This window comes from Hyaena hyaena, unplaced genomic scaffold (genome assembly GCF_003009895.1).
Source record: "Hyaena hyaena isolate Hyena2069 unplaced genomic scaffold, ASM300989v1 scaffold_1279, whole genome shotgun sequence".
In the NCBI taxonomy this organism is placed as follows: Eukaryota; Metazoa; Chordata; class Mammalia; order Carnivora; family Hyaenidae; genus Hyaena; species Hyaena hyaena.
Genome location: NW_024081909.1, coordinates 273,725 through 293,265, shown reverse-complemented (window position 1 = coordinate 293,265; position 19,541 = coordinate 273,725). Strand labels below are relative to the sequence as shown.

At 53.6% G+C, this 19,541-nt stretch overlaps 1 protein-coding gene and 2 long non-coding RNA genes across 3 annotated transcripts in view; 2 read left to right on the top strand and 1 right to left on the bottom strand.

Annotated features, from left to right (window-relative positions):
• The window catches only part of LRP1 (LDL receptor related protein 1), an 81,050-nt gene that overhangs the window by 37,290 nt on the left and 24,219 nt on the right, over positions 1 to 19,541 (bottom strand). The window contains exons 7-22 of the mRNA XM_039223123.1: positions 18,363 to 18,525; positions 18,061 to 18,283; positions 16,862 to 17,051; positions 16,105 to 16,248; positions 14,438 to 14,674; positions 13,049 to 13,229; positions 11,955 to 12,177; positions 10,688 to 10,889; positions 10,206 to 10,331; positions 7,818 to 7,958; positions 7,597 to 7,722; positions 7,010 to 7,126; positions 6,469 to 6,549; positions 4,701 to 4,868; positions 1,019 to 1,201; positions 390 to 590 (exon numbers count right to left, since the gene is read on the bottom strand). Of these exons, the coding sequence (XP_039079054.1) occupies positions 390 to 590; positions 1,019 to 1,201; positions 4,701 to 4,868; positions 6,469 to 6,549; positions 7,010 to 7,126; positions 7,597 to 7,722; positions 7,818 to 7,958; positions 10,206 to 10,331; positions 10,688 to 10,889; positions 11,955 to 12,177; positions 13,049 to 13,229; positions 14,438 to 14,674; positions 16,105 to 16,248; positions 16,862 to 17,051; positions 18,061 to 18,283; positions 18,363 to 18,525 (2,706 nt within the window). The remainder of the gene's footprint in view (positions 1 to 389; positions 591 to 1,018; positions 1,202 to 4,700; positions 4,869 to 6,468; positions 6,550 to 7,009; positions 7,127 to 7,596; positions 7,723 to 7,817; positions 7,959 to 10,205; positions 10,332 to 10,687; positions 10,890 to 11,954; positions 12,178 to 13,048; positions 13,230 to 14,437; positions 14,675 to 16,104; positions 16,249 to 16,861; positions 17,052 to 18,060; positions 18,284 to 18,362; positions 18,526 to 19,541) is intronic.
• Positions 1,321 to 2,305, top strand: LOC120224872. The gene is made up of 2 exons (XR_005526687.1): positions 1,321 to 1,712; positions 2,046 to 2,305. It is a non-coding gene; the product is annotated as an uncharacterized LOC120224872 (long non-coding RNA).
• Positions 10,416 to 15,813, top strand: LOC120224873. The gene is made up of 3 exons (XR_005526688.1): positions 10,416 to 10,499; positions 14,296 to 14,382; positions 15,307 to 15,813. It is a non-coding gene; the product is annotated as an uncharacterized LOC120224873 (long non-coding RNA).

Here is a 19,541-nt window from a genome sequence, read left to right as displayed (position 1 = left end):
GTGAGGGGTCTGTGACTGCAGAAAGGGGGTGCCCGGCACTGTCTCCACAACACCTTAGGAACCGTAAACCTTGGATCAGTTACTTAACCTCTGGGCCTCAGTTTTCTCATCTGTAAGATGGAGATGATAATGCTGTCTGCCTCCCAGGGCTGTTGTATGGATTAAATGCTAGAATAGTGTGGTGTGCTCAGCACAGCCTCTGGCCGAGGCCAGTCTGAAACCAGCAAGCATTGCGGGTAGCTGCTTGGGGTGCTGCTTGCTCCTTCCCTGTCTGAGACCACTCCCTGATGAGATTGCTCTCTTCCAACCGTCCTGGCTCCGGCCTAGACTCCTTACCCAGTCACCCTCCCCACTCCCCTCCCGGGGCCTTTGCTAGGCCTAGGCCTCACCGCAGAGCTCTCCCTCGTCTGAGCCGTCTCCACAGTCGTCATTGCCATCACACAGCTTGTCGGGGGGAAGGCAGACTGAGGTGTTGTTGGCACAGGGGTGCGAGGGCGGCCTGCAGGCCAGGGACTCACAGTTCTCCTCATCCGAGTTATCTTCACAGTCACTGTCACCATCACACACCCATGCTTTGCTGATGCATCGAGCTGCAGGGTGAGTATAGTGTGAGAGGCCACAGGCCTGGGCAGGAGGGCTCTCCATGCCTTTCTTCCCAGACCCAATGGGCTTCTCTAATAGGGTCGTGATTGTAATGCCTTGGGGTCCACTAGGAACCTGGAGGCCTTTTCTGTCAGATTTAGAGGCAACAAAGAAAGCAAGAATCTGCAGAGGGTGCTGAAGCTCAACTCTGGTGACAGTTTTGGTTCCCAGGGCCTTTAGTGCAGGCCCTTGCCCCTTCATAGCTTCCCCCATGCATCATGCACAAGCTTCTTCTCTGCAGCCCTTTGCCTCACAATGTCCCCATCCCCACCCCTCATAGCATAGCGCCATCTCCCTTGCCACTCCTCTGCTCTCAGTATGGTCTCCTCCTGTCCATGTTGCCCCAGTCCAGGCTCCTGCCCATCCTTCTTTTTACCAGAGTCCTTGCAGCCAAACTTGACATTGGGGTCACAGACGTGGGTCACTCCCTCACAGCTCTTCTCATCACTAGAGTCCATGCAGTCAGTGTCTCCATCACAGCGCCAGCGCAAGGGAATGCACAGACCATCCAGCCGGCACTGGAACTCATCATTGTGGCAGCCACCGGGAGGCCGTGTGGCTGCGGGGGGGACAGAGGGAGGGCATGGGGGGTGGGGGCTCGAGGTCAGCCATTCCCATGTCTGCCTTCCCAACCCCCTCCTGTTCTGCCCAATCCAGAGCTATGAGCCGAGGTAGGGATGGAGAGTTCTCTGGGCCCTGCCGACACTTTTCAGAAGCTAACTTGGAGTCAGGAATGTCACACCTCCCAGGACCCCAAGCAATCAGCTCGTCTATAATCTCTCTTACACACCAGTGCTCTATTGGATAAGCAGTTTGCTAGGCCAGAGCTCAAAGGCCCCCCAATCTTGGCCTTGCCTCCATTTCACCCATTCACTCCATAAACACCTACTGAGCGCCTCATGTGTGCCAGGCACTGTTCCAGGTGCCAGCGTGAGCGAGACTGTCTTTACCCTCACGGAGCTGAAGTTCTAGTAGGGAAGAGACAGTGAAGACATGACACAGAAATCCAGAATGTTACTGCAGGGAGTGATCCATGCTATGGAGACGAAGCTCCTAGAGAGGGCTACCAGGTAAGATGGTCAAGGAAGGCCTCCAAGCAGATGTTTGAACAGAGGCTTGAAGGACATGAGCCGTGAGAATACGGGGCTGTGCAGCCCGGCGGGGGCAACAGCTAGGTTCTGAGATGGGACCATGCAGGGCATATTCGCAAAGTGCCCAAGGCATATTTGAGGCTGCACAGCTGGAGTAGAGTGATGGAGGAAGTGGGTGGCAGGAACGCAGGTCAGAGAGGCGGTGGGAGCCCTGCAGGCCATCGAGTGGGGCTTGGCTTTGATTCAAGTGGGTCGGGAGCCAGTGCAGGCTTGAGGGCAGGGGTGGGGTATGATCTGACTCATGTTCTGCAGGATCACTCCGGCTGCTGCACTGACATCTGACTGAGGAGGCCGGAAAGGAACAGGAACAGCACCCGGAGGCATAGGTGACTGTGCAGGAGCCTCACCTCGCTCTCACGCTGACGCCTGTTCCTCCCACCCGCCCTGCCGTGAATGTGGTCAGTGCTCCTCTTGTGCCTGCATTTCAGCACCGGCCTCCCAGCTGGGTTTCCTTCCTTGGGGCCCCTGAACCTCTTTCTCATCGAATCCCCTTCTAGGATTATCCTCTGAAAGTGCCTCCTATATCTTTTTTAAAAGGGTATTTATTATTTATTTTATATATATTTTTTAATTTGAGAGTGAGAGTGAGGGAGCAGGGGAGAGGGGCAGGGGGGGGGAGAGAGAGAGAGAGAGAGAGAGAGAGAGAGAGAGAATCCTAAGCAGGCTCCACACTCAGCTCAGAGCCCAACACGGAGCTCCATTCCACGACCCTGGGATCATGACCTGAGCCGAAATCAAGAGATGGACGCTCAACCCACTGAGCCATCCAGGCGCCCTAGCACCTCCTCTATCTTATCACCTTCTAGCTTCAAAGTCCTTCAAAGGCCCCAGTGCCTGACTTTCAACTGCTGATATGATCTGCCCCCTTTGGGCACAGCCTCATTCCCCGTTGGCCCCTCCAGTCTGAGGGGCTCCACCAAGCAGAGGCAAAAGTACTCAGTTTCACCGTCTGAATCTTACTACTGTGTTCTTCACCCCTAGCGCTCCCCATCTGAGGACCCTTCCTCTTGTCCATTTGGCCACAGTCGAATCCCTCATCAGGCCCCGTTCAGACCGCACCTCTTCCTTAATGGCCCCAGACCACTGCAGCTCACCACCACAGTTAACAGTCACTACCAATCATGACATGCCTGCTCCCACATGCCAGGCCCCCCCACAGCTCCTCTCATATCACAGAAGAGGAAGTCACATCTCAGAGGAAATGACTTGTCCAAGTTCACCTAGCTTGTGAGTGAGGGGCAGAGTGCTTCTCCCACCACACCACAGGCCTGCAGAGGCTCCCTTCTCAGAATCCCAAGGCACTATCATCTGTCCCGCCCGCCCAGCCCTTCTGAGACAGACTTGAGACCCAGCAACTGTTTCCTGGGCCTCAGGTGACCCTCCCTGTCCCTGCTCTCAGTTCTGGGCCCAGAGTGGGTACACGCGCTATCAGTACTGCTCTAACGGTGTACGCCATCACTCTCTAAGGCAGAGGTTGCAAGCTGGAGGCCCAGGGGCCAGATGAGGCCTGCTGAAAGATTTTGGCCTACAGTATTTTTAAAACCTTTAAAGTCCATTGCCAGTTGTTATGGGTTAACTTGTGTACGATATCCTAAGTCATAGTACCTGTGAATGTGATCTTCTTTGGAAATAGGTCTTTTTTTTTTTAAGAGAGAGAGAGAGAGAGAGAGCATCAGTGGGGCAGAGGGAGAGAGAGAGTCTTAAGCAGGTTCCACACAGACTGGGGTCAATCCCACAACCCTGAGATCATGACCTGAGCTGAAGTCAAGAGTCGGACAGTCAACCAACTGAGCCACTCAGGAACCCCTGGAAATAGGTCTTTGCAAATGATTAAATTAAGATGAGAGCATCAGGGTGAGATATGATCGAATATGACTGTGTCCTTACATAAAGAGGAAATCTGGACACAGAGAGAGGCAGGCACACACACACAGGGAGATCACTATGTAAAGATGAAGACAGAGACTGGGGTGAAGCATATACAAGCCAGGGAATGCCAAAGATTGCCCGCAAACACCAAAGGCTAGGAGCGAGGACTGAGTAGACTCTCCCTCAACCCTGCCTACATTTTGGACTTGGGTTTCCAGCTTCTAGGACTGAGACGATAAATTTCTGTTGTTTAAGCTCCTCAGTTTGTGGAACTTTGTGGTGGCAGCAAACAGGACACGAATACAGCAGGGCTTAAAAATGGGTAGATTTCACATAAAAATCTGCATTTATGACTTCTCTTAAAGCCAGGGCAATGCTGGGTCTGCAATCTTCCGTGGAAACAATTGGCCAGAGCTGAAAAACAAACCTTCCTTGAGAGGGTCCATGCCTGCCAGTAGACTCGGCGCCCACTGGCCCTCAGCTGGGCTCCGGAGGCTTGAGCACTGAGGACCCTCACAGGGCCAACCCTGCTTTCTTTTGGTCCCCACTGTTCTCATTCATCCTTACCAGCACCCCCCACCCCACCCCACCAAACATCTCTTTTCCAAGCTACCAGCTCTGGAGCAAAGGCTGTGTGTTGAATGCTTTTTGTGCATGATCTCACTGAACCCCCACATCAGCGCTGTGATGTGGGTCATGTGCTATTATTATCCCCACTTTGCAGATGAAACTCACAGAGGCCCACAGAGATGAAGCAGTTTGCTCAAGGCCACCCAGATAGTAAGTTACAGAGCTGGAGCTCAAACCCAAGGCCACCCAACTGCAAAGCCCGTAATCTTGACAGTGTGTGACGAAGGTTTGTTGACACTGTCTCTCTCCTGCACGACAGGCACCTCCTGAGGATAAGAGCCATGCCTGGGTTATCTCTGGTTCCCAGATGGCTGTGTCACAGAATGGCGAGGACGGAGGGACAGAGGGATGGCTAAGTGACTGGGCGTGTGATGGCCTCGCCCCGCCTCCTGGCCCCCCGGCACCCACCCTGGTTGGTGCAGTTGGCGTGTGTCTCGTCGCTGTAGTCCCCACAGTCGTTGTCCCCATCACAGGTCCAGTGCTCGGGGATGCAGCGCCCACTGTTGCACTTGAACTGAGTGCTGGAGCAGGAGTGGCTGCAGCCGGCCTCGTCACTGTTATCCCCACAGTCATTGTCTGAGCGGGGAGGCAAGAAAGGGAGAGGCAGAGAGGAGGTCAGCAAGCTGCCTTCTCTGTGACCCCAGCTTGGGGCCCCCACGCCCCCCTCCCCGTTCCCACCCTCGGCCCGCCCCACCCCCCCAATGAGAAAATAACAAACAGAAAAGACACAGAAACTGCATAGATTGCAGCATGCACCATGGCCCACGCAGGGGGCGGGGAGAGGAGGGGTGGGCTCCGGGAGGGCCCTTCCCTGAGTCTCAGAGGGTGGTGGGTGGGGGACTGGATGAGTTTCTTTCCCTTTCTCATTTTGGCAGGGTGTGGGAACAGGGGTCTGCTTGCTTTGGGGGAAAGGCAGGGATTCCTCTGGCTTGGGAGGGAGGAAGGTGGGTGGCGTGGAGGTGCGGCTGCCCTGCCGGAGAGGGAAGGGCCTGTGAGGCCCGCCCTGAGCTTGGCCCACTCACAAGGGGCACTGTCTGCAGCTGGGAAGCCTTGGGAGCCACTCCTGGAAGGCATCTGAGGGTGACTGAATGAACGTCCTGCTCTCTAGGCCTTGTGGCTGAGGGGACACTAGACTTCCCTCCACATTTTCAGGATGCTTGAGAAGGCTGGGGTACAGCTAACCCCTTGGGGTGCGTTCCTGCCTCTTTTTCACCTGGAGTTGATTCTCCCTCCTCCCCTCTGTGTCTTGGTCTTTTTGTCCCCACGTCTCTGTCCTCTCCTCTGCCCTCTCTGCTTCTTTCCCTTCCACTGTCTTTCTCTCTCTGTTGCCTCCTCTCTCCCTTCTCCCTTCCCCTTCACATCCTAGGAGCTCTGGAGAGAGGAGCTGCTGTAGGGTGGGGGGGGTCCTGAGAGGCGGCCCGAGGCCAGCTGGGACTCTGGGGTGATGGTGCATGTGCTTCTATGCACTGACCGGCAGGCTCAGGACAGGTCTTTTCATCAGAGCCGTCCCCACAATCCTTCTCTGAAACACAGAAACCGCCAGGGCAACCATTGGCACACGAGACACAGCAAAGATGAGGGGCAACGTGGCGCTGACCCAATACATGCTCTCACACGTCAGCCAGGGCTGGAGCCTCCGGTGCAACAAGTCACAACACACAGACACAACCAGAGCCCCGAGACGGCACACACACGACGATACACTGGCCCCCGTGGCTCAGGGCTGACATCACCTGGTCCATGGCTGACCGCCAGGTGGGCTCCGAGCCTGAAGGTGGAGCCTGGAGGGTGCACCGAGGACCCCAGGAGATGGGGCTTGTGGGGTGAAGGGAGGTGGGGACTGGGCTCTCCTTGCTCTGCCCCTCCCCTCTAGCCTTGCTCACTCATTTCTCCCTGGCCCCCCTAGCCTCTGCCCGAGAATGGGGCAGCCCAGGCTCTGTCTGGGGAGGAATGGTACTGACAGGCGACAGGGACAGGGTTTCCCCTGCGTCCACACTAGTTCCCCCGTGGCATTTCTGGCTTGCCCTCGTTTCTCCCAGCCAATGCCATGGGGCTTTAGTAGATTGGAGGGAGGCCCCAGCTTGATTCTAAGACCCCTTTACCTCCCACCCAGGGCCTGGCTGTGGGTTTTTGCTTTCCTAGGAATCAGGGCAGGCTAAGGGGGGCAAGCTCTTACCATTGTCACATCGCCAGTTGATGTTGATGCATCTGCCATTGTTGCAGGTAAACTGAGTCAGGGGGAAGCAGGTGGGATAGGCTGTCAGGGAGAAAGAACAGCTGAGTTGGGCTCTCAAGATTATACAGCATCACAGCACCCGGCAGGTGGGTGAGGGGTCCCTCCTGGAACCAGCAGCTGTAGCCTGGTCAGACAGGGCTGGGAAAGCTACGTGGTGGGGCATCAGCCTGAAGCTCTGGTCATTCATCCCCATCCCTCTAAGCATCCCTTCGTCAAGCTTCTAGTTACCCACCACTAGCCCTGTGCTGAGAGCTCTGCCTGCTTCATCTCACTGGATCCTCACGTCAGCACAGGGACGTGGGTGCTCTGATTATCCTCATTTTGGAGACAAAACTCACATAGGCTACAGAGATGAAAGAACTTGCTCAAGGCTCCCCAGGGACTAAGGTTCAGGAGCCCTCCAGCTCCCCCCCCCCCAGGGCATGTTCTGATGGGCTCCCCGTCCCCCGTGCCAGCCCAGCCTCCCTGCTGTCCCTCTTACCACATGAGGCAGACTCGTCGGAGCGGTCCCCGCAGTCATCGTCCAGATCACACGTCCAGGAGATGGGGATGCAGCGGCCACTGGCACAGGAGAACTGGTTGGGCGGGCAGGTGCGAGCTGGTGACAGGGATAGATGCGGGTGTTCATAGTCTTGCCCTCCTCTCTTAATTTCCTATTCTTTCCTCGTATCCTCTGCCCATCAAGAAGTCTTCCCAAGGGTCTCACCGCCATTTCTCGGAGAGAAGTTTAAAGCCACCCATGTGGTCTGAGCCCTGCATATGCTACACCCCGTCTCTCTCGGAGTCTTTGGTGTCCCGCAAGGAGGAGATCCACCCTGTCTTGCTCCCGTCTCCAAACTGGAGCTGTGCTCTGGGCACCTGCCCCCTGGCTCAGTCCTCCCAGCCAGCCCCGTTCTCCTGGGGAAGGGGAGAGCACTCCGTCCTCCTGCTCAGGATCCCGTCCTCTCTGCCCCAATACCCCGTGCTCCTTTCTTTCCCGAGGCCACTCTGTCTTCCCAAGCCTGGCTGCACCCTGTCCCGGCCTCCTTGCCTGAGGGGTGCCCAATGTGGCCCACCCCGACCCCACACCTGAACAAGTGGCATTGGACTCGTCTTCACTGTTCCCACAGTCGTTGTCCCCGTCACAGAGCCAGCGGTTGGGGATGCACCGGTTGTTCTCACACTTGAACCGGTCGGAGGGGCAGGTGTGCTGATCTGGGGGGTGAGGAGTTCAGGGGTCAGTGAGAGGGGCGGGGCCTAGCTCTCTCCACCAGCTGCCCTGCAGTCGTCCGGAGGGGCGGGCAACTCACGGCAGAGGGCCGGGGCCTCGTCACTGTTGTCCAGGCAGTCATTGTCCCCGTCACACTTCCAGCGCTCCTGGATGCAGCGGCTGTTGGCGCAGGCGAACTCGCCTGGCTGGCACTGGGGTGGGGGCACGTAGGATGGGTTTGCTGTGGGCACCACAGGGGTGTGGGGGGAAAGTCAGACACAGGTCATGGGACAGGTGCTCCGTTCTCTCTACTACGTTTGCCTGTTGTCTTATTTTAAATAATGTGCAGACAGTAATCTCTCCTAGGGCGTGATTTTTCACGAACAAATAATCGGGATGGAAACTGCAGCTCTTTCTCAAGCCACAACGGTGATGTTTACTTAAATATTTTCAGTACTTCAGTCTGGCCCGAGAAGAAGCAGCTTCCAAGAGAGACTAGAGCCCCCCACCCCTTCCTTTTGTCCCTCCTGAGAAGACCACTCCTCACCAGCTTCCTGTAATCTCCACAAACTGGTTCTTGGAAGTCACCTCTGGGACCCCCCGAGTCCTGTCATGGTCGGTGGACATTTTCCTCCATAGATGCATGAACTCCACCAGCAGGAGTGAAAACAGACCCCAGAGCTCTGCAGGCTCCACCCTCCCACTCCCAACACTGCCACCTCACCAGCCCTGACGGCCTTGAGCACACAGCAGTAAAATCACTTCGGCTTTGTCTGCATTTGTGTCGGTAACAGGGGGAAGGCCAGCACTCCCACGTGGGCTCCCGCACCCTAAGCTCTGCTTGCAGCCTTTCTGACCCGTCCAACTCTCATATCCACTCTAATCTCTGAAGCTTCCTTGCATCCCATGGGTGCCTAGTTTCTCTCCTGTGGCCCTGGACCACTGGGCCTTGCTTTGTGTCTCTTGCTCCTTGCAACTGCTTCGAGACTGTTCTGCTCTCCCTTCTGAAAAATCAGCTCTGACTTTCATGTTATTAGACTACACCAATCCCTATTTCTTTGGGCTACCAGGCCACTCCCCGTCATTCATAAGGGTTTTTAGCACCTGGCTCGGTGTCACTTTTCCCCAAATCTCTCCTGCTTTAATTCTTGGTGATTTCAACATCCGTGCGGATCCTTCCATTACCCTGGCCACTCAGTTCCCCTCTCCATCAATGTTTTTGCCCTCCACCACCTGGCTTTAGTCACTCATTCTTGGCTGTCCATTAAGGCCCCACTGACCCATTTTCATTTCTGGGATTCTATCTTAAGGAAACCATGATATGGGATATTTCCACAATATGGGAAGTCAGGAAGATATGCGAAATAGCAAAGCAAGTGATAAAAAAAAAAAACCCAAAACACTAAACAGGTTCTGGGTCAAACTTCCTGGGTTCAAATCCCCATTATAACTTTGGGCCTCCTTTTCTTCTGTAAATTGGAGATAATAAGAATACTTTCCCTACAAGAATATTTGAAGGAGTAAACAAGCTACTCCATGGGAAGTGCTTATAATCATGTCTGAGTACCCGGTCTGTGCTCAATAAATGAATGTTAGCTGTGATTATAACAAAAGAGAGAAACAACCTTAATGTCCCATGGTAGAGAAATGGTTGAGAAAGTTATGGAACGTTAACTAATGAAATATATTTTAGCCATTAAAAATTCTGCTTATGTATCTATGACCTACTGTTGAGCGATAAAAGCAGAAAACAGAAGAGCATGTGTTCCGTTTAAGTAAACACAGTTTTGTTTAAGTAAAGGGAAGCATGTAGAATCATGTTTGGGAGGGTGTCCCCCCAAATGGTAAGAGTGACATCCATGGGTGGTGGTATTTGGGGTGACTTGTACTTTCTCCTATGTTTTTCTATATTGTTTATTTATTTTTTACAATGAGCATGACCTGCTCTTATTTAAAAAGAGGCTATGTAAAATTATGCAACAATAACACAGAAAATGCTGTGACACATATGAGCCCCAAAGGGCGAAAGACATTTTATGTACGCATGATCTCAGCTACAGAAAACCAACCGTGTAATCCGCTGGGCCCAAAAAATCTCACTTCCCCACAGTGATGACAATATAGTGGTGTCTGTCGGTGGGATGGGGGCTTTTTGTCTCTTCTCTAATTCTAACATTTAGAACGGTTGTTATAGTACTTTAATCAAGAGGACACAAATGTAAAAGTATTTTTTCCTCTTTCCATTATTGTCCTGCTCATCATTCAGTTTCCCCTAATTTTTGTGCTCTCCCAAACTCTTCCCAGCCCCCAGTCCTCCCTAAGCCCCTTCCTGGCCCCCAGAGCCTGCTCTCTCCCCACCCCTTGCCTCTTGTCGTCTCCCCCCCGCCCCCCAGGACCCTCTCTGCCTCCTTTATCTCTGATTGGACACGGCGGCCACTCCTGCTGAGGACTGCTGTCTGGCCACCCACCCCGGTTGGGCGCCTCATACCCAAACAGGTGACACCGTCTGTGTCCAACACCTGGTCCTCGGCGCAGGCACACTGGCGGCTCCCAGGGGTGGCCAAGCACAGGCTGCTGCAGCCACCATTGTTGACCCGGCATTTGTTGGTACCCACTGCAAAGGAGGGGCCAAGGGAGGGGCCAGGGGAGGATGGGGCGAGTTGTCGCAGAGTCAGCAGAGGCCAGAGAGAGATGAGAGGACAGGGAGAAGACACATTGACGTGAGGAGTCGGAAAGAGAGGAAGTGGTGAGAAGACAATGAGCATGGTGACGAAGAGAACATGTAGGCACGGGGCAGGGAAGGAGATGGGGGAGACAAAGTCACACTGGTTTGGGGTCTCTCTTCTTGAGAGCCTCAAAAGTCCGAGCCTGGGATCCCGGGCAAGGGCCTTCTCCCCTCCCCCTCCCCAGAGTAGCCTCACCCTTCCATCTAGGTCCCACCCTATCACTGGCCCCAGCCCCAAGGGGTACCTTGCTGCTGCTGAGCATCATACATGCGGATCTCAAAGATGGGGGGCCGCTCGCTGCGCAGAAGGGTCACGGTGGGGGGTGCACCACCTGTGCCCCGTTCTAAGCGATAAACACTGCCACTCCGGTACTCAGTCCAGAAGAGGTAGTTGCCATGGTGACACAGGCCAAAGGCGTGGTTCAGCTCAGGACCCTCATATACAATCTAAGAATTGAGGGGAGGTTAGTGAGGAGCTACAGACAAAGGGGGTGCTTGAGGAAGGCCCAGGGGTCACCACTTTGTTTACTCATTTGTCCATGTCCTGGGTATGGGTCTTGTTTCCCCCATTAGCCTGGGAGCCCCTGAGGGTGACAGCTTTGCACACAGAGAAGTGCTAGACACTGAACTCAGCGGGATGCTGATGGCGAACTTGTCCCTTGTATCCATTCATATTCATTCATCTCCCTCCAATACACACATACACACACATGCACATACATACACACACGGTACTGAGCATACATCCAGAACTCATCCTTTCATTTCCTTTTCCAACAAACACTTCCCAGGATCTATGAAGGGGCTGGCTGTGGTATGAAAAAGACTGTGTATGTCTCATGGAGGGCACACGCGGCAGTCCCGGGTGGAAGAGGGGTCTGGAGACAACATCCCAGAGGAGGGGGCCCCTGAGCAGTGTGCTGGGTGAGGACGCATGGCAGTGGAGGCAGAAAACTGCATAGGCAGCAGCACAGAGGGCAGCACTCAGTACGCTGTGTGCTGGGAATTCCAAGCTGTGTAGTGTTGCTCGTTCAAATATTGGGATATAGGGAATAGGGGCAGGGATAAGACCACAGAGATAGTCGGGAGCCATATCATAAAGGGCCTCATATATTATGAAATAACTTAGTCCACACGCCTAGTATGCACATGACTCACAAAACACATGGTGACCTGAATGAAAAAGCACACATATATGCCATCTCTTGGCCTCCTGCACTCGCACAGAGGCGAACACAGCAGGCACACTCTGAAGTGTGCTGTGTGTGTATGCACCAACATGCTGAGGTGCACACAAGGTATACACCCAGGAATGCACATGAGCGTCGCCCACAGACGACACGTAAGACACACAGCACATGGACGTGCACATCCATAGGTACGTAGGTAAACATGCACACAGGCCTGGATACAGAGAGGCTCACACACTCACACATAAAAAGCTTCATCAACACACATATGTGGTCTAGCAACGCACACATGAACACCCTACACAGCTGCATGCCTACCCACCTTCCGGTCTGTGCCATTGAGCAGTATGGTCTCAATGCGGTCATAGAAGGCATCCACCCAGTACAGACGCCCAGCTGGGATGTCCAGGCTCAGCCCATTGGGCCAGAGCACTGTCTTAGAGGTGACGAAGATATCTCGGTGTGAGCCGTCCATCCAGGCCCTCTCCAGCCTCCCTCGTCGACTGTCCTTGGGGTCCTCCTCCCAGTCTGTCCAGTACATCCACCTGTGGGCAGTGACTGGTCAGCACCACACAGGCTACCCCTGCCTTCAGCAGCCTCCTGTGTGATCCCAATCCACGTGTGTTATGCCAGAGTCCCTCCCAGGGGACTTCCTTCCCACTCAACCCTGGACCCCACATTTCCTTCATGCATTCCTCCGTTCAACAAATATTTGTTGAGTGCCTACTGTGAGTCAGGGATCCAGTGGAGAGCAAGGCAGACAAGGCCCCTGCTCTGCTGGAGATCACATCCTACCCAGGGGTACAGACAAGAAACAAGTCAACCGGAAGGTCACACACATTGGAGATTGAGAAAACCCAGGAAGGACATGAAGCATGGTGATGATATAAGGAGTAGACTGGGCATCAGGTGGAGAAAGCCTCTCTGAGGAGGTGGCAATTGAGACCTATGTGTGAATGATGACAGGGACTAGATCTGCAAACGTCTGGGAGCTCCAGCAAAGGAACTCCCAGAGCAAAAGCTTTGAGCCTGGAAGAGCTGGAGTGTCTGAGGAACAGACAGCGGGCAGTGGTGACAGTGTTTCCAAGAGCAGAAGAAAGGTGCAGATGAGGTCAATGGAGATGAAAGCAGATCCTGTAGGACCCCAGGCCTGATAAGGAATGTGGGTCTAACTCCAAGGGCAAGGGGAGCCAGTGGAGGGCTCCGAGTTGGGAGTGACAGGACCAGATCTCTATGTATGTGTGTGAGACATCACTCCCATTGTCCTGAGGTTGGGGTAACTTTTCCCCATTCAGCCTGATTCCTGCCTCAGCACCCCACTTAGGCTGCCTACTCTGTTCACTCTCTGTCTCACCTCCCAATTCTGAGACCCACAGTTCGTGGCTCCTCCCGTCCCAAGGCCCTGGGAAGACTCACCCATTGAGCGGATCCACCACAATGGCCCTGGGGTGTGTCATTTTGCCCTCAATTAAGGTCTTGCGGGTCTGAGCAGCCTTCTCCAGCCTGGCCACGCTGATAGTCTTCTTGGGCCCATCATCCGTCCAATACAAATTGTCCCCCATCCAGTCCACAGCCACACCCTCCACATTGTGGATACCTGCAGGGAGCCAAGGGGGCAATGGAGAGCCTCAAAGGAAGTTCAAGACTGCCTGCCTCTGCCCCTCAGGCTACATGTGGCTCTAAGCAACTTGACTGGCAGGGACTGCAGGGAGTACCCTGTGGCCCCGAGGGTAGGTGGGACGGGGTGGGAGGTTGGAAGAAAGAGCCAGGGAGGCTGTGTTGCCATGTCTGTGTTGAGGCACAGGGTCTCTGAAAACTGTCCACAGCAGCCTGTAAACCTACGTGGTAGATGCGAGCTGTCATGTGAGGGCATGTCTGAGCCTGAACTGCAGTGAGCTGGAGCAATGCGCATGTGGCTCAGGGCACAAATGTGACACAACATCCCAGGCCTAAAACTCCTGAGCTAACAAAATGAATAAATTAGGAAGTGACTTTTCACTGAGCCAAAGGCTTCATCTCAAGCTTAAAAAGCAGTTCCCTTGGTATAGGGAACCCCAATCTTTTCCTGATGAGTTACTTTTGATTTCCCCAAAGTCTTATGATTGCTGACTGCTGAGGTTCTGTGAGCCGAAGGGGGGAGGGTTGGGGGGGGATGGGGAGTGCTCACTGGCGTCAGCTAGATGACTGGTTAGGGGGCCCTGTCCTGGGGGCCAAAGTGCGGGAATTCCTAACACACGGCAGGAACAGGCGGAACTCAGGAGCTCAGGGCCTCCATGCAGATGGATTTTCAAGAGACAACATACTGTTGACCTGCCCGAGCAGCTCAGGGGGAAAAACTGGATTTGGTTCACAAAACATACTCTTCTCAGGACGAGTAAACACGCAGCTCCAGTTGCCGTGAGGTCTGGCCGCACAGACCCTCTGTGTGCAATCATGTGCTGGTATGCCTGCTTCTATTCGAGGCCTCAGGACTCTGGTGGGCTGTGTACCGTGTGCAGCTCTGGGGCTCAGAGCCAATGGCAGAGAGACCCTGAGTTTTCCCAAGGTTGGCAAGGACAGCCCACGCTGCCTAACCATCCATCCTCCTGCCTCTTTACGGCTCAGCCAAGAAGGGGGTCACACAGGGGTCACTCTGTCTATCCCCTCATCTCCATGCCAACCAGCCTGGTGAGCCAGTCATCAGGGAACTCTCCACGCTGAAAGGGCACTGAGACACCGATGCCCGGGCCTCAAATCGTTTCCTGTCCCAGGTGGGTGTCCCTCGGGGGTCGTGTCTGTACATCTCCCACATTTGGGGCCCCTTACCATCCTTCAGGATGGTCTCCCGCTCGGTGCCATCGATCTTCTGGCGGCCAATGAGGTAGCTGGTGGTGTCAGCAAAGTAGATGAAGCCAGTTTCAGCATGGAAGTCCAAGGCCCGGGGGTTCATGAGGTTCTCAATGGGGATCATGTGTTCGTCTGGGACTTTGGCCCCCATATCCATGCCCCGGATGATGCCTGGTCGGCCCTTGCCATACACAAGGAACAGCTCATGTTCTGGCTCTAGGGCAGGCACAAGGCGGGGGGGGGGGGGGGGGGGGGGGGGGGTTTTTGTTTGTTATATTTTTTTACATTTTCATACACACACACACACACACACACACACACACACAGCTACCGCCCAGCCTCTGGGACCATGGCCCATGGCTGCAACATCCCAGCTCTCCTGGTCAGGGAATACAGGTGTAGCAGGGCATCTGGGCCACATGGACAGACACATAAACATCTAAATTCCAGGGGACAGCACCCTGGGGTGTTGCCTGTGCACTCTGTGGGTGGGAAATTCGGCAAGAGTAACAGTAACACCGTTTCAGTTAAGTGCCCACTGAATCTGATTGGAATCTGGTCACTTTGGACCACTTCTGCTCTCATTCTTTTTTTTTTTTTTTTTTTTTATTTTATTTTTAGGAGAGGAGAGAGACACAGCGTGAGCAGGGGAGGGTCAGAGAGAGAGGGAGTCACAGACTGAAACAGGCTCCAGGCTCTGAGCTGGCAGTCAGCACAGAGCCCGACGCGGGGCTCGAACCCACGAACCGCGAGATCATGACCTAAGCGAAAGCCGGACGCTTAACCGACTAAGCCACCCAGGCGCCCCATCTCATTCTTATTTAAGCCACATCACTTCTTGCTTACAGAGCAGTGATAGCCTCCTGCCACCTCCCTGCTGTCCATCCTCCACCCAGAGGCCAGCCAGTACGATCTTTTTGCAAATGTGAAGCACATCACGTCACTTCTCTGCTGGAAAGTCACCAAGAGCTCCTCTTCCCGTTTAGAATCCCATCCAACCTCTCCTTCCTGTCTCCCCTCACTCATGCTGCGCCGTTCTCAGCCTTGGAGCCTGGCACTATAGAGTTCCTCTGCCAGGGAGGTCTGCCTTCAGGTCATCACGTGATCCAACTCCTCACATCATAGAGAGCTTGGCTCCACTCCTACCTCCACAGAGAAGCCTTCCCTGACCACTCTGTCTAACCTAGAGCCCTCGGCATCATCAGCAAGTCTACGCTCCACTCTATTTTCTTCCTAACACCAGGTACCACCCGAAGTTATTTTTATTTGTCTGTCTCCTCTGCCAGACTACAAGCTCTGGAAGGCAGAGACGACATTTATCTTGTCACTGCTGAATCCTCACCGCCAGGACGGTGCCAGACATCTACTACATGCTCACTAGATACTTGTTGAGTGAAAAAAATGAATGAATGAATTGAATGGGCCAGTTGACAGTCTTCCATGGAACCTGAGTAGGGTAGTGGGAAGAGCCTTGTTCTCAGATGTGGGTTCAAATTCCTTCTATGCCCCTCACTATAGGCAAAATGTTGGGTAAATTCCTTCATTTCTCTGCATTTCAGATAGAAACAGCCAGGCTGTAGGGAGATAGATACGGACACCGCCCCACCCCATCCCAGCAGGCACACGTGCCCTTCTCTGTCACTCACTCTTGCATGACTTCCCATCACTGCCCAGGCTGAAGCCGGAGCGGCAGCGGCAGGTCCGCGCCTTGTGGCTATTGGCCAGCAGGCAGATGTCGGAGCAGCCACCTGGCTTCCCAAACTGGTCATTCTCACAGGCGTGGCTCCTCACTGCAGGCAGGGGAGAGAGCTGGTCAGGAATCTTCAGAGCCCCCATGCCCAGGCCTTGAGAAGGCTTCCTGAAGTCTGACCACACTCCACCCTGCTGTGGTCTTTTAAATTAATTAATCAATCAATTAATTTTTAAGTAGGCTCCATGCCCAATGTGGGGCTTAAACTCATAACCATGAGATCAAAAGCCACATGTCCCATGAACAGAACCAGCTGTTCCCCCTGCTGTGGTCTCTATGCCTGTTGTCCCATTTGAAGATTCAGAAACCATAGGACTAAGATTTCTCTGCCCCACCACAACCTAACCTTCAGATGCTCAGATGGGTGCTTCTGTGATCAGGGGAGAGAGTCATGCCATTGTCTATGGTCAGGTGCTTCTACTATAAAGCAGCCAGGGAACTGGGAGGAGCCTATATTCTGAACAGAATGGGGGGCAAGGGGCTCCAAGGAGGTGGGATCTGGAGGCTAAGGGACAGGAAGAGGCTGGCAGGGGAATCTGAGGGCACGGGGGAGATAGCCTGGGGTGGATGGCTACCTTCCCTGTAGTCATGATATGAGAGAACTGGGGTTTCCCATAAGAGGGTACAGAGAAAGGCTGTGGAGCCCCACCCACCTCGGGGTTGACGCCGCTGGTGGTAGATATGGAGGGCACCACCCTTGTCCACACGGGTGACAACCTGGTAGTCAGTGCTGTTGAATCGATTCACTCGGATCACGCTCGTCTTCTGCTGGGCATTAGCGTTGTCCGAGTTGGTGGCATAGAGATAATTCTCAAACACGGTCAGACCATACAGATGCTCAATCTGAGATGGGCAAGCAGGAATGGTCAACGTGAGAGAAGGGAATCCTCCCCTGGACTCTGGAGAGCCCCTTGGCTTCCCATCCATATTTCATTACTTGCACTCCCAACTTCGTTCCACGGCTGTCTAACTCCATGTTTTACTCCTGCAATCCTCTGGCTGGATGTTCTTGCTTTTGAGATCTTTGCTTGTCAAAACCCCACTTATCCTTCACAGAGCATTTCTTTGTAGAGCTTCTGGGATCTTCTAACCAGATACAGGCTCTCCTTTCACATCCCATCTCTCTGGCTATTATCCCCTGTCTGGTGATTTGTGGACTTACCCCATCCACTCTGCTCAAACCCCTTGAGGGCAGGAACAATGTCCCCCACAGATTCAGGCACACAGTAGATGATGGAATGATTTTGGACTGAATTGGAGTCGGGCCCTAAACTCTGTCCACAGAGAACATTCTTAGCTCAACTCCAGCCCCAGCTTTAGGAAGTTGAGAGGGTAGACTTGCCTCAAGCAAGCCTGGTAACAGCCCCCACTACCCACATAACTTATCCAATGTAATCGACTGTCCTAGCTTGTCCAAGACAAAGGGATTTGCTGGTTTGTGGGACTTCCCAGGCTAACACTGGGACAATCCCTGACAAACAGGGATGGTTGGTTACCCTAAGTATCCCAGATTGGTGGTGCCACCTCTGAGTTGGAAAGGCTCTAGACTAGGTTCCAGTGCTATTTCTCAGCTGTGTAATCTCAGGCACATCACTAACCTCTTTCAACCCTGCTTTTTTCATCCACCAAAAGTGAACTAAGACACCCACCCATCTATCTCCCAGGGGTTGTTGTAAGGATCAAGTGAGAAAAGGGAAGTAAAAGATGTGTCTAAAATGACTGTTTCCACCAGAGGGGAAGCCACATCCTCTCCATGTCCATCCTGCTTCCCACCAGACAGACTGGTCTACACTGTCCTCCCTGTCACTGGGAGGCCTAAAGGATGGCTCCCCTGCAAAAGCTTCCCCCTCACCAGAATGCCCTGGATGATGGTCTGCCGGCCCTTGCCCTCGTAGTCTACCACTTCAATGTAGTCCAGGTAGGCATCAGCCCAATAGACGAGGCGGCTGACCAGGTCCAGCGTGATGCCGTGAGGAAACACAATCTTGCTATCGACCAGCTTGGTGCGGTTCTGCCCATCCATGTCGCAACGCTCCACCTTTGGGATCTGCCCATAGTCAGTGAAGAACACCTTCCTGTGGGCAGAGGGCACGTTAGCTGCGTTGTGGACATTGAACACTCTCCCTTCCACCACAGCCTCTGCCTGCCCCTCACCCCATGGCAGGGTCCAGGGCAATGCCCTTGGGGTTGTAGAGCTCCAGGTCCAGCAAGGTGACACATGTGTCCCCGTTACGGTTGCAGACAAAGATTCTATCATCGATGTCATCCACAAAGTAGAAGTTGCCTGTCAGCCAGTCGATGGCCATCTGTTCCACATCTGAAAAGTGTGAATGAAAGAGCTATGGGGGGAGGCCCACCTACAGACATGTCCACCCCTTGTTAGCGCAGAACCCACCCCTGGAAGCCCACCTTCTCTGGGACAATCTCCATCACTTATGTAGCAACAGCTGTCTCTCCTCTCTGAGCTCCTAGAGGAGTCACTGGCAAGGGCACATTTTGCCTTGTATTCATTGCCATCTTTCCACCTATCTGGCCTCTCCAAAGTGAAGTGTCTGAGTATCTTCCCACAGAACCCTGCTCTGCACACCAAGTTCAAGGCCAGCACACAAGAGGCACTGGCTAAGTGTTGGCTGGTTAGTTGATGGACAAGCTTCCCCAACCCTAGACCTTCCTTGAGCAGGACCATCTTATTTTTTAGGTACCAAAAGGCACTGAGGACAGGTCCACTAGCTCATCTGGTATTTATATTTTTATTTATTTATTTATTTTGTAAATGTTTTATTTATTTTTTTAGAGAGAGATAGAGACAACATGAACAGGGGACGGTCAGAGAGAGAGGGAGTTACAGAATCCAAAGACAGGCTCCAGGCTCTGAGCTAGTTGTCAGCACAGAGCCCGATGTGGGGCTCGAACCCACGAACTGTGAGATCATGACCTGAGCCAAAGTCGGATACTTAACTGACTGAGCCACCCAGGTGCCCCTCATCCGGTATTTTTAAATATGCTTTTACTCAAGATACCAGCACTCAGGCTAACTAAAACATCACACATCTTCAATGTTGGCTGGACTTTCATGAATCTTATATGGTAAGTCAGGGTATCTCATGCTAGCCAGGGCACTGACCAAACACTGCATATGTTGCATGACTCTTAAACATGGAAAAGCAGGGGGGCACCTGGGTGGCTCAGTCAGTTAAGAGTCCAACTTCAACTCAGGTCATGATCTTGCGATTTGTGAGTTCGAGCTCCACGTCGGGCTCTGTGTTGACTGCTCAGAGCCTGGGGCCTGCTTCAGATTCTGTGTCTCCCTCTCTCTCTGCCCCTCCCATGCTC